Source organism: Elephas maximus, chromosome 17 (assembly GCF_024166365.1).
Source record: "Elephas maximus indicus isolate mEleMax1 chromosome 17, mEleMax1 primary haplotype, whole genome shotgun sequence".
Classification (NCBI taxonomy): domain Eukaryota; kingdom Metazoa; phylum Chordata; class Mammalia; order Proboscidea; family Elephantidae; genus Elephas; species Elephas maximus.
Genome location: NC_064835.1, coordinates 69,417,293 through 69,430,168, shown reverse-complemented (window position 1 = coordinate 69,430,168; position 12,876 = coordinate 69,417,293). Strand labels below are relative to the sequence as shown.

Below are 12,876 nucleotides of genomic sequence, written 5' to 3'. Positions count from 1 at the left end.
TACTTGGAAGGTCTCTGGGAATGTCACTGAAGGTGCTAACCCCACTACTCTCCAAGCTCTTGTTTCTCAGGCTTTATTCATTTTTAGTAGTGAAATACATTGGCCCAGTGAAATGTAATGGATTTCTACCTCCGAAGATAATTAGAGCCCTGTTCATTTGCCGCTTCAGTATGAATGCGGCCACAGAGGGAAGGCGGCTTTTATCAGCACACAGTCACAGCTCAGATCCCACTGGTGTGCTGCTTCGGTACTTGTGAAAAAATAAATCCTGGGGAATCACTGGATTGCAATAAGCCTCCCATTAAATACTGGAAAGAAACAGCTGAAGTCTGAATTTGCTAATTTCTGCTGATTCAGTTAGAGGGTGATGAACTCAGCTAACAAGGGAAATATTCAGGTATGTGAATTAAGGCTTGGCAATGAAGGGTAGGTTGTAACTGGTGCATCCAATATTAGGTTGGAGTCATTATTTAGTGAGCTCTTCCCAAAGAAACTAGAAAAGAATTTCCAGCCTAACCAAGCTTTCTGGATTCTTCCCTCTCATTGACAGAGTTTAGCAGAAGTGTAGTTCCCTGTCCCTCCTTCAGTCCTGGGATTTGCAAGCAATCCTCAAGTGACCTTGCTCTCCTGTGAGGTGGAAACAAAGCAGATATTGTTATCTTGTTTTCGTTAATATGGAATCCTGCATAACAGAGAGGCTATGTCATTTATCAAAGATCACACAGTGAGTCACTGATATAATCTCAAGGCAAATGTTCAATTTCTCGTCTCCTTGGCAGCAATCTTTTTTTTTTTTTTTCCTTTAAACCGGACTATGTCCTTTAAACTCTGGTCATATGTTGCTGACCTCCTGCTGGCCTGCCTCTGTAATTTCAGATTTCTGCTAAACAATATGACAATCTCTTTGACCTATGTTTCCAAGTCTGTCCAGAGCCAGATATGCCTATAGAGACCTCCTCCAGAGACCCCACGGATGATTTCTATCCTGACTCTACTATCTACGGGCTATGTTACTGGGCAAGGACTCTCTCTAATCTCTCTGAACTTCAGTTTCTGAGGGTTTTACCAGTTCCTATCTCATAGACCTGTTGTGAGGGCTGAATGAAGTAGCACACATTAAGCACAGTCCCTGGCACATACTATGTGCCTATTAAGTGTCAGCTAGTGTTGTGGGGGCTGCTCTTAGGTTTATTGTCATTTTATAGATAAGAACACAAGAGCACAAAGAGGTGAAGTATACTTGGCAACAGGGCTGCTAAGATTTTGGGATATTTGTGAGGTTATTATTCAAAATGTCAAATTTAATGTTTGAATTTATTATTTTAGGCCTTGGAGAATTGAAGACCAATATGGTAGACATATGAGTCACTTACCCAGTTGCCATTACTGTTGCCTCATTTCTTCCTTGCTGGAAAAACCTCAGTTTTAGGGAGTGCTTCTTCCCAGCCACATAAATGGAGGAAAACTGTCCCCTTTTCAGTCAGAGCAATGAATTGTGATTGATTATGTGATTGGTCATGTGATCGACATGGCTAGGTGACATATCCCTGGCCCATGAGACCTGAGGGGAAACATAGCTAGAGACTTCTGGAAATTTTCCTTGATAATGAAAATATATACATGGGGAAAAGCCGCTTTTCCATCCTGGCTGTGGCCATGTTTAAAAATCATTTTTGGGACTACTGAAGCCAACTTGTGACCAGAAGGGAGAATTCTCTAATGCCCTGAAGATACTGGCATGGGCAGATGGAAAACACCTGTATCCTTGAGGATTGTCTAGCCACTAAATTTTGCCTGTAACTGTCCTGACTCTACATTCCTAGTTTTGTAAGATAATAACTCCTCTTTCTATTTAAGTTGCTCACAGACTATCACATGCAACCAAAACCACCCAAAGTGGTTGAAAACTTCAAGCTCCACAGGGAAGAGATGGGTTGGATGGTGTTCAGTTCCCTATGCTTCCTGCAAATCTACATTCCAGCTCAACACATTTTGGGATAGAATTTCAGGGAAGAGGAATCCTTTTACTACAAACATTTGATCTCCCAAACTGTGAGCCATTTTTATAACTTGAACAGACTTCTTCTGGGCACGGGACAATGATTCCTCCCCAAAAGACTTTTGGAAAGGGAATTTTCCCCTTGGAAATAGCAAAAGAGACTGTGTCTTGCCCAGAACAGGCTGTTTTTCATAGGCACATGTAAATCTGAGTTTTTGGACATCACCATAAACTTATCATACTGCTTCCAAATTTAACCTCCTCCCAATATATTTTTTTTCCTATGTTACATGCACACATGTGTACACACATACACATATGGATACTTGTATGTATTTATTTCCAGTGATTGAGTATTTGTTGAGTTTATGCTCATCTTTCTTTTATGTTGTGTAAGCAACAAATAAGTATAAAGAAACTGACCTCCAGGTGATTATTTTTTCTTTGGAAAGACATATTCATACCACTAATAAAAATAATACAATTTCACCAATTTTGAGTTTAAAAATGTTTTCAAATACAGTATCTTGTACTGGAAAGTACTTAATAAAGTTCGAAATTTGAGTGAAGACCAAAACAAACCAAACCCACTGCCATCAAGTCAATTCTGACTCATAGCCACCATATAGGACAGAGTAGAACTGTCCCAAAGGGTTTCCAAGAGCGGCTGGTGGATTCAAATTGCTGAACTTTTGGTAAGCCACCAAGCTCTTAACCATTGTGCCACCAGGGCTCCAAAGTTGAATGAAGGGTTTCCATTCAGTGGTAGAATTCTCATCTTCCATGTGGGAGACCTGGGTTCAATCCCAGACCTATACACCTCAAGTGCAGCCATCAATCATTGGTCAATGGTGGTTTGCATGTAGTTTGGTGCTAAACAGATTTCACTGGAGTTTCCAGATTAAGATGGACAATAATAATATAAAAAAAAAGGAATGGGATTAATATAGCTGTTAGCAATAATAATAATAATAAACCTGATATTCCATGAATGAGCTATTTATTGCATGGTCTCTGGCACCTAGGTCTCTGCTTTGATTTTTTTCTTGGCAAAGAAGAACCAGGTTGGTTCAATGGACTCACAAAGCAGAGTTAAGAGTTGGACATCATTTATTTCTCCTTGTCAGACACTTGAGCTGTCTTCTGGTCTTCAAGTTCAACTTCTTTAATAGACTTTGGTAGCTTCATGTGTGCCACCTTCTCCTGTCTATAGGCATTTGGAATGAAAATCCTTCTTGGTTGGTTTTTGTTTGTGGGGTCAGCTCTCCTTCATCCAAGAGATTCCTTAGTCTCAGCCTTTGTCCTCACTCTTTCCCTGGAACATGACTTTTGCCTTGGAACGTGTTTCTGCATACACCTCCATCTTTGCATTACCATGATCATTCACTGTGTCCGAATAGCACAAGTTGCCTGTAGATTAGAAGCCTCTTCTAGAATCAAGAAACAGGTTACTTCTTGGCTGTCTTTTCAGATTTGGCCATGACCATTTGCTTCTCTGACAAATAGCATATGGTGGTGAGGCTCTTCTGGGGTGCCTAGGAGCTCCTGGGCTGCCCTTCTTCAGATTTATCTTCTCTAACTATGGATGATAAAATTGGGTAAAAGGGGAGTGAAGGCAGCTCAGTGAAATCATCTTGTTTTTGACTTTTGTGCTTCTGCAAGGAAAGGATTCTTCTTAGTCAGACCCCAAAAAAGTTTTCAACATCAGGCCATTTGGTGGATGTTTGAACAGATGTTATTATTACAGTCACCACTGTCCAGAACTTCGGTTTGTTTTCTTGGGTTTATTCACACTAACATCATCTATGGCATTCTCTTTGGCCATCCTTCAAACAATTCAGTCTTTATGGGTGATGGACAATTTTCCCTGTTAAGCTCTTCCTTAGAGCCAGAGGCCTTAGAAATGAATCTTTGTCAGGCAGGAGCAATGATAAACTTCATAGGTTTGGTAGCAAGGAAAGGGTCACTCTTAATGAGGTCTTTGGAGACGTGGGTGGGCTTCTTGGCTTTGTTTAGAGTAGTTGAACCTCTTCGTGGAGACCAGCTGCCAGAATGCTCTCAAAAATATTTCCCTCAGGAGTAGGATTTACAGAACTTGAAGAGACCTGTTGCTGATCCTCAGGGGTTCCCAAGGCCTAAGAAGAAATCTGGGAGAGAACTCTTCTTCAGAGTGCCTTGACTCTTTACACTTTGCCACTAAGGAAATTTCTTTCTTGCCTTCAGGCCTCCCCAAGAGCTAGAAAGAGTGCTTCATTGGCAATAGCTTCTAAGAAATGTTCCCTTCAGTACCAGAAGTCTCCGAGCCTGAGAAGACTTGGCGTTTGACTTTAGGTACCAAAAAAGATGTGGGAGAATGATTTGGAAGCAGAACCCACATGAACGAACCACTCAAAAGCAGAGACCTTTGACCCTAAAAATTTACTGTATTACTGTAAACATCATGAAGGACTAGGAAGGACCCCTTGGGAGATAGTGGTTCTGTAGAAATGTACGCCTCAACGACAGTGCCTGTTAGGCCTGAGGAAGTGTGATAGGCTTTATAGCTCACCAAGGATCAGGCAGGACATCTGGGAGGCAAAGGCTCCATAGAAACCCACTCCACAGCAGCATTATTCTCTGGATCTTCAGGGACTTGTTGTTTGACTTTAGGAATCACCCATGGCTGGGAATGGTATGAGGGAGGCAGTGGCTCCGCAGAACAATCTCATTCGGCAGAAACCTTCACTGAAGCATTGGCAATGATCTGTGGCTGGGTTTAAGGAGCCCTGGTGGCACAGTGGTTAAGAGCTTGGCTGCTAACCAAAAGATCAGCAGTTTGAATCCACCAGCTGCTCCTTGCAAACACTATGGAGCAGTTCTACTCTGTCTTATAGGATGGCTATGAGTCAGAATTAAGTCAACAACAATGTTTTTTTTTCTTTTTGGTAAGGGTTGGAAAGGGCCCCTGGGAGGCAGAAGCTCCACACACATGGCTCTATGAACCTGAGGAGATTTGCAGAACTTTAGGTTTTGTCAAGAACTGGGAGGGACATTTGGGGAACAACAGCTACACAGAAATGCACCTCTCAGCCATGTCCTCTGAACCTGACAATGCTTGTTGCTTGACATTTGGCCTCACCAAGGGCTGGAAGTCAAGTCTGGAGGGAACAAATCCATAGAAATGCCCTGTGGACAATGGCATTCTTGGGGCCTGAGGAGACTTGCTGCTTTTGGTCTCATCAGGGGCTGAAGCCCTCTTGTCTGGGAGGCAATCCTTCTGAAACCCTGCACTGGCAATAGCATTCCAACTTTTCTTCATGTCACACCGTTTCACGCATACAGTTCAATCAGGGACATGAAAGGGGCTGAGGAGCCTATGTTTGTCCAGCCATGAAATAGGCCAGTAACACCAAGGCCTGGAGGGAGAGGCATCTCCTCTTCCTTGCATAGCTCCCAGAGGACAGGATGAAGAGGCTGGATCTCTAGAGCTGCTGCCGCTGCGTCTTCATCACTCATTTCTAACTTCAGCTCTCGTATGGAACCTAGCCTTGAAATTCTACTGAATCTCCCCAGCATTGCACATGGTGGGACAATCACAGCCTGAGGAACCTTTTGCTGTTCAGAGGAGTGGCCTGAGATTAGTGTACATGCAATCAGCAAGGAATTTAGAGTGAAAATTATTTATTTATATGTGTGTATTTATTTATTTACATATTAATTTATATATTAAATATTATATATATTGCAGTTAATTGATTTACCTATAGGGTTGAACCCATCCAGATGTGCCACAGAAGACTGGCCTGGTGATCTACTTCCAAAAGATCACAGCTTTGAAACCCTACAGAGCAGTTGTTGCCATGGGTCAGAGTCAAACTTCACAGCAACTAACAACAACAAACTATGTAATGTCTTTATTGTTGTTAGGTGCCACTGGGTCAGTTCCAACTCCCAGAAGCCCTGTGTACAATAGACTGAAACACTGCCTGGTCCTGCACCATCCTCATATTACTGCAGCCACTGTGTCAGTCCGTCTCGTTGAGGATCTTCCTCTTGTTTGCAGACCCTCTACTTTAACAAGCGTAATGTCTTTCTTTAGGGAGTGATCCCACCTGATATCATGCCGAAAATACATGAGCCAAAGTCATGCATTCCTTACTTCTTAGGAGCATTCTGGCTGTACTTCTTCCAAGACGGTTCTGTAATGGCTTACGAGAATAAATGTATAACAGTAACAGAAGATTACTATGATACAAGTACTCTTTTAAGAGTTTCTATGTGGCTTATTTTATTGAATTCTCGACATAACCCTGGGCAAGTGTTTCTCAACCTTGGGGCTATTGACAGTATGGGCCAGGTAATTCTGTTATGGAGGTTGTCTTGCATTGTAGAACGTTTAGTAGCATCTCTAGCCTCTACTCATTAAATGCCAGTAACACCTCTGCCCCAGTTGTGACAATCAAAAATGTCTCCAGATGTTTCTAAATGTTCCTTTGGGGACAAAATTGCCTCAGTTGAGAATCACTGTCATGTCTTTTAGTTAGCAGCTGAGTGCGTTAACTGTTTGTACCACCCAGGAACTCTGAAGAGAGATTAGAGACTGGGAGAACCATTTTAACGTTGTTTTGACCAGGGGGTGGACTAACTTAGTCATCCCCATTCTAAATCCTGCTAGCCCCCTTTTACAGATGCGGAAACTGAGGCTTAAAGAGGTTAAGCATTTGCCGAAGATCAAGCTGCTCTCAAGGATGGACGAGGCACAGGATTTAAATCTGTCCTACCAGGTCACAATGAGTTGGAATCAACTCAACAGCAATGGGTTTGTTTTCTTGGTTTATAGAGCCTGAACTCTCAACCACCACTCATTAGGTCACAGAGTGATAATGTCTTTTAATACCCACAGTCCTACAAAGTTGCTCAAAACACCTCCAGCAGCCTCATAGTCTTTGGCTGCTATTGAATGGAAGATTTTGCATTTCTGCTTGCCAAGATCACTTGAAGTCTTAACATCAAGTCATTCACACCTATACCTCCTTCAGATAGGTTAACCAGTTGCCTTCAAGTCAATTTGTTTCCTACTCATGGTGATTCTATGTGTGTCAGAGTAGAACTGTACTCCATAGGGTTTTCAATGGACAATCTTTTTGGAAATAGATCACCAAGCCTTTATTCCTAGGTACCTCTCAGTGGGCTCATACCTCAAACCTTTTAGTTAGCAGCTGAGTGTGTTAACCATTTGTACCACCCAGGGACTCCGAAGAGAGATTAGGGACTGGGAAAACCATTTTAATGTTGTTTTGACCAGGGGGCTGGCTAACTTAGTCATCCCCATTCTAAACAGCTGAAGTGAGAGGGGAATGGCTTTGCCGTCAGTCTGTATTAAACAAGGTCACTGAACTAGGTTCACCAGCCCCCTTAGTGCTTGGTGACTCACTTATTAAGGCCTCTAGTGCTTTTTATGCTCCAAGTGTTGTAAGGATCAAGGAGTTGATTTCTGCCAAGTGCTTGGAGATCTTGAACACACTGTTCTTCCATAGTGCTTTTCATTCATTTGCCAACTTAAAGAACATAAAACTAGTAGCTGAAACTCACTAGTTGGTGCCAATACGTAAAAATGCCCAGAGTTTTCAACTTTACAAAGTGCTGTCAAATACCACTCTTACCTCTCAACAGTGTTAAACTCTAGGTAAAGGGCAAAAGTGCCTCCAAGGTACTATTCCCAACGTGACTGCAATCACCGTTCTTTGTTTAAGACTTTTTGAACTTTATTGGATGGGTTGCTGGCTCTTTGAGATGCTTTGGCTCTTCAAACTGAAACTTTTCTTTAGCTCCATTTTTCCGGGTAGTTGTATCAGTGGTGTTGCATTTATGATCCAAAAATATGCTGTATCTAATTCTCATATTCCCAGTTCAGCAAATGGTTTGTACTTGTTATTTCTTACTCATTTTCCTGTCAATCTACCATTGTTGATGCCTTATTCATTATAGGCTCATTAGTTAAATGTGTGCATACCTCTCAAGCCTACGTTTACCACCAACTGGCAAGAAAATGCCATTGTCATTGATAAACTGGCAAGTAGAGAAGAGTTTCAAAACCCTCCAAATCACAGATGCCTGCCCTGCATTTGTTTTGAAAATTCTTTTTATCCCACATACGAAGTGACAGCCTCAATAGCAAGGCTAAATAATTTTGTTGAAATTCTCAGTCAACCAAACCCTAACTAGTGACTTTTGTTTGAAACATATTTATACCTCTTTAATAAATGTTATGTTAACTTGTTAGGGTTAAGAATTTGGTTTAAATTTTAGAGAGGTATTTTTAACTGGTTTGATGAATGTGTGGATGATTAATGGAGAGGGACGTGGGGAGGGAAAACAGAGACCAAGCTTGTTTTGGCCTTGACAGCCCTATTTTTCAATCCCCCAGACATTCATCTTGATTCTACAAAGCCATTTGGGGCCTTCCTGCTACTTACCTTCAATCCGTATGTGCCCTTATTTCATGGGAGCCAGCAAAAAACACATGGTAAGCTCAGCAGGTGAGGCACTATGCTCCGAAAACCAGTGTCCAGGTGTGGTATGGCAGCTTCCAGCCTTGCACTGTTGGAGCGAGATCTCCGCTCCTAACCTGACACAGCCTGGAACGCACCTCCCACTAGTGATTTACAAACCGTGGGAACACTTCCATGCTTCCCATTCCATGTAATGTTTCAAGAAGAAGTCTTCCATGGAGGAGAATTCTATGTTGCCTTTATGAATAAATAAACACAAGATCTGATGGGATGTCAGTAAAGGTCCTTGGTGGGAAGGATTTATAATAAAATGGAGCCTTGGTGGTACAGTGGTTAACAGCTTGACTGCTAACAAAAAGGTTGGCAGTTTGAATCCACCAGTTGCTCCTTGGAAACCGTATGGGGCAGTTCTACTCTGCCCTGTAGGGTCGCTATGAGTTGGAATCAACTTGACGGCAACAGGTATAGCAAGAAAATGTATGGGGCTGTTTGAGTCTTGGCCTGACATCTTCTTTTTTACTGTCATTCCAAGCAGGTAGCCAGCCTTCCTGCTTCACTGACTCAGGGGCACTTGCATTGCTGACAGAGAACAGAAGTTGCTTTAAGAAAACTACCATTTTCTCTTTGGTTTTCTATAAGCCTGAACTCCTTGTTGCAGTTATGCTGGGGGAGAAAAGAACTGGAGAGCAGGAGAGCAAGATGGAGAACTTGGGCCCCAGTTGAGAAGCACGCACTTTCCGTGAGATAGAAATGAAGTAGTGTGATGATTAGCATGGACTCTGAAGCCAGTCTACTTTGGTTCAAATCCAAACTCCACCATTATGGACCCACTGGGGCTTATTCTACTTAATTCTCTTCACCTCAATTTCCTTATTTGTAAAATAGCAATAGTAATAAAATGATCTCACACAGTGCATGGAAAGATTAAATGCGTTAATTCATAGAAGATCTTAGAACAGTGCCTGGCACATGGTGAGCCAGCTTTACTGTTATCTGTGTTCAAAACACCAATAGATAGCCCCGTGGCTAAACTTAGCATAGAATCAGCAGATGCTTCTGATTTCAATCTTGTAGTTAGCATGTTGGACTGAAGACAAGATTCACCCATTTTCTGGGTACCATATTAGCTTCCAGAATTCTAGAGAAGCAGAATCCCCCACCTCACATAATCCTGAATTTGAATTTGCCAGCAACTCAGCCAGATAGAGAAGCAAATTAGTTATTCCATAATTTAAAGGGAAGAAATAAAAAGACATGTGGCATGTCTCACACATTTGTATTTTTATTACAAATGTATCACCAATCCACTAATAATGGGCCACTTGCATGTTCCCTGTTTACACAAAGCAAATTAAAGATATCAGTGAGGAAATCCATTGTCTCATCAACCTATTACAGAGAAACCTGATAAGCCAGACTATGCAATCCAGGAGATAGGCTTCAGTGGGATCCACAAAGAAGACTTTTCTGGAAAGAATAAGGCTGAGTAGGGTGAGGTGGGGAATAAAGGCCACTCCATAGTGATATTGAGTTGAGAAAAAAATGGTAAAGGTCGGGATGAAAGCCTTGATCTTAAGAGTCAAGGCTACCAAGGCTCTCTGGGAAACTGAGGTCCATGGCTATTGTTATAAAATCACAAAAGCAAGCCAAAGACTAGATCAGAGACTACTGACTTTCTCTCTGTCTCCTTCATAATTTCTATGGGGTGTGTGACTTTGTGTGCAGAGTCTCATGTTCAGAAAGTGCTGCAGGTTGTGTCCCCTGGACACCAACTCTGAGATGGAGACATTGTATTCGAAGTTTGTTAGGGATGAGGATAAACTTGGTATCTTGGGATCAGGAGCCACCCCTGATATCATACTGCTTCTTCCCTACCCCGCCCCCTCCATTTATTGGATGAAGGCTCCCCTAGGAAGGTGCCTGCCTCTGCCAATTGGCTTTTCTCTTCAGAAGGGGCAGTTTCCGAAGAGGGCTTCCAGGGGAGAACTATCAGTAGATGGCCTTCCTAGAAGCTGGGGAATAGCACCTTCAGTCCTGCACAACCCAGCTACTACGACAAAAGCCAATTGCTGCTACCCAGACCAAGTGTTTGATGACTATAGCTGAGGCACAGGGAGGAGAGTGGTAGGTGCAAGTGACGTTCATAGAACAGCAGAAGAAGGTACATCACCGAATTAATATATGTGCTAATATACCATTTAATGTATGAGCAACATCATCTGAATGGTACAGTTCAAAGAACTACAGAAGCGTGGAGATCCAGGTTCTTTGCTGACTATGTAGCTTAATCACTCTGGAAAGAACTTTCCTTATCAATCAGATGGGAATAATTATGCCTGCCCTACCTACCTTTCTTAAGGTTGTGTTGAAAAGAAAAAAAAAAAAAAAAAAGAGGGGGACTGTAAATGTGACAATATTTTGTATATTGTAAAGGGCTTTAAAGTGTAAAGAATTAATTTGAGGAAGGAGCTCATAAAACTCTAAATGTGGCTAACAATTTTAGAAGTTTGTGGCAATTCTGAGCTTCAGCATATCAGCTGGGAAAATAACCTTCCCTGGGAATATGAAGCAAGGAACACCAAGATCCAGGTTTTAGTATAAAAAAAAAAAAAAAAAATAGGTTGTACTAAATATAATATCAGCATATCGTAATATCAGTATATTATTATATAAGATTTTATCCCACCTGCTTACACCATCCTTCATTCAAGTGTACCAGCATGGGCGTTAAGAGGAGGGCAGCCTTGACTTTGCTTTGCCCACTGGCTGTATGACCTTGAACAATCAATTAACATATCTGGGCCTATTTCCTCATTTTTAAAAGAGGGAGATACTCTCTAAATTCTATTCCAGCTCTAGCATTCTTTTGTATTCTGAGGCAATGGCATCTCTGCCCTCTGTTGTTGGAATGAATGCTGGGCATTGTGTTTACATGAGGGGAACGATGCAGGTTGACTGAGCTCTACTTCAGTTCTCCTTGAAGGAGGGTTTTCATCTGTACAAAGCTGACTTATTCGTATGAAGCTCAAAGCCTAAAACTTGACTTTATTGAAGTTAAAATAGAATAACTTCCCCACCATACCTCCTGCCCTTACTCATTTCCTTCCTCCTTCTTTCTTCCCCTCTTCTTTGCTTCCTTTCTCTTTTCCTTCTTTGCTTCCTTTCTTCCTCCCTCCCTCTCTTCCTTCCTTTCATTTTCATTCTCCCTCCCTCCCTCCTTCTCTTCCTACCTTCTTTCTTTCATCCCTTCCTTCCTCCCTTATCTCCCTCCTCTTATCTTTCTTTTCTTCTACAAACTTTGTTTAGAAACTAAATGGTGTTCAACTTCTAACTGGTCTTCTTACCCGCACAGTACCATGTAATACCCATCCCAGTTCTTACCCGCACAGTGCCATGTAATACCCATCCCAGTTCTTACCCGCACAGTGCCATGTAATACCCATCCCGGGAATTACGGGGCGTATTGAAATGATGCCTGGACATGTGAGTTTCCACTCCTGGCTTCTCAGCCTCTCCCACCCAGGGCTGTTGCTTGATAATGGCTTGTTGACTATTCAGTTAGGTCACTTTACAAGATTACTAAATCGACAGGTTACCACCATTTGTTGCCTGCTAAATTTAGGTAAATATCCTTTAACTAACTGGTGGCTATTGGCTAATTAACAACTCATTAGTTTACTGAGAATGGTGAAGCTCGTTCTTTATGTATTGCCTGAGCCTTTCTTCTTCTTTCCCCTGAGAGAGCCCCATTTCCTGATGATATGAAGTCAAACAAGCCTGTGTTTACATTTGCTTCAGAAGTAAGTTTTGCTGACGAAGTTAAAAGGAGATTTGAGAGGTTTATTTAAACTGTATGTCTGAAACCCTAGAATTAAAGAAATAGCCTCAGGGCTGCAAGTAGTTGAAATAAATAGACATCATATATAATTTCTCATTCGTTACCTACTGTAACAAAATCAAATGTAGAAGTTAGCAAAGATCCATGTAAATTATCATTTTCATTTCCGTAATAGCATTGTCTGCACATAGACACAGTATGGGCCCTGACATTTAGAGTTATGTGTACTGATAGTTTTCATTTATTTGCAAGGAAATAAAAAGGGAACATTTCTAGAACTGCCGATATGTGGCTCTCTTTTTCATTTGTAAGCGTAATCCAAAGCAAAACCTTTCTTTACTGAATCTTTCAGTAATATTGTTCCCAATATTACCTCCAAAGAGTCCTTTTGGTGTTCTCCCATTCAGGGAATCTTACTATTGAATTTAGGTGACTTGGTAAGGCTCTTCCAGTTGATTTTAAATATTCCACCTATTGATTAGTTGTGAAATGTAACAAAGCTGGCTGTGAACTTGGCTCCACCACTTATGAGCTATATGGGCTCAGGC

The 12,876-nt window shown here is 41.7% G+C and overlaps 1 protein-coding gene across 1 annotated transcript in view; it reads left to right on the top strand.

The window, feature by feature from the left end:
- The window catches only part of LOC126060293 (uncharacterized), a 56,428-nt gene extending 45,354 nt beyond the window's left edge, over nucleotides 1-11,074 (top strand). Inside the window, exons 3-4 of the mRNA XM_049856370.1 lie at nucleotides 8,406-8,517; nucleotides 9,026-11,074. Coding sequence (XP_049712327.1) covers nucleotides 8,406-8,517; nucleotides 9,026-9,213 — 300 coding nt within the window. The 3' untranslated portion in view covers nucleotides 9,214-11,074. The remainder of the gene's footprint in view (nucleotides 1-8,405; nucleotides 8,518-9,025) is intronic.
- The last annotated feature ends 1,802 nt before the right edge of the window (nucleotides 11,075-12,876 follow it).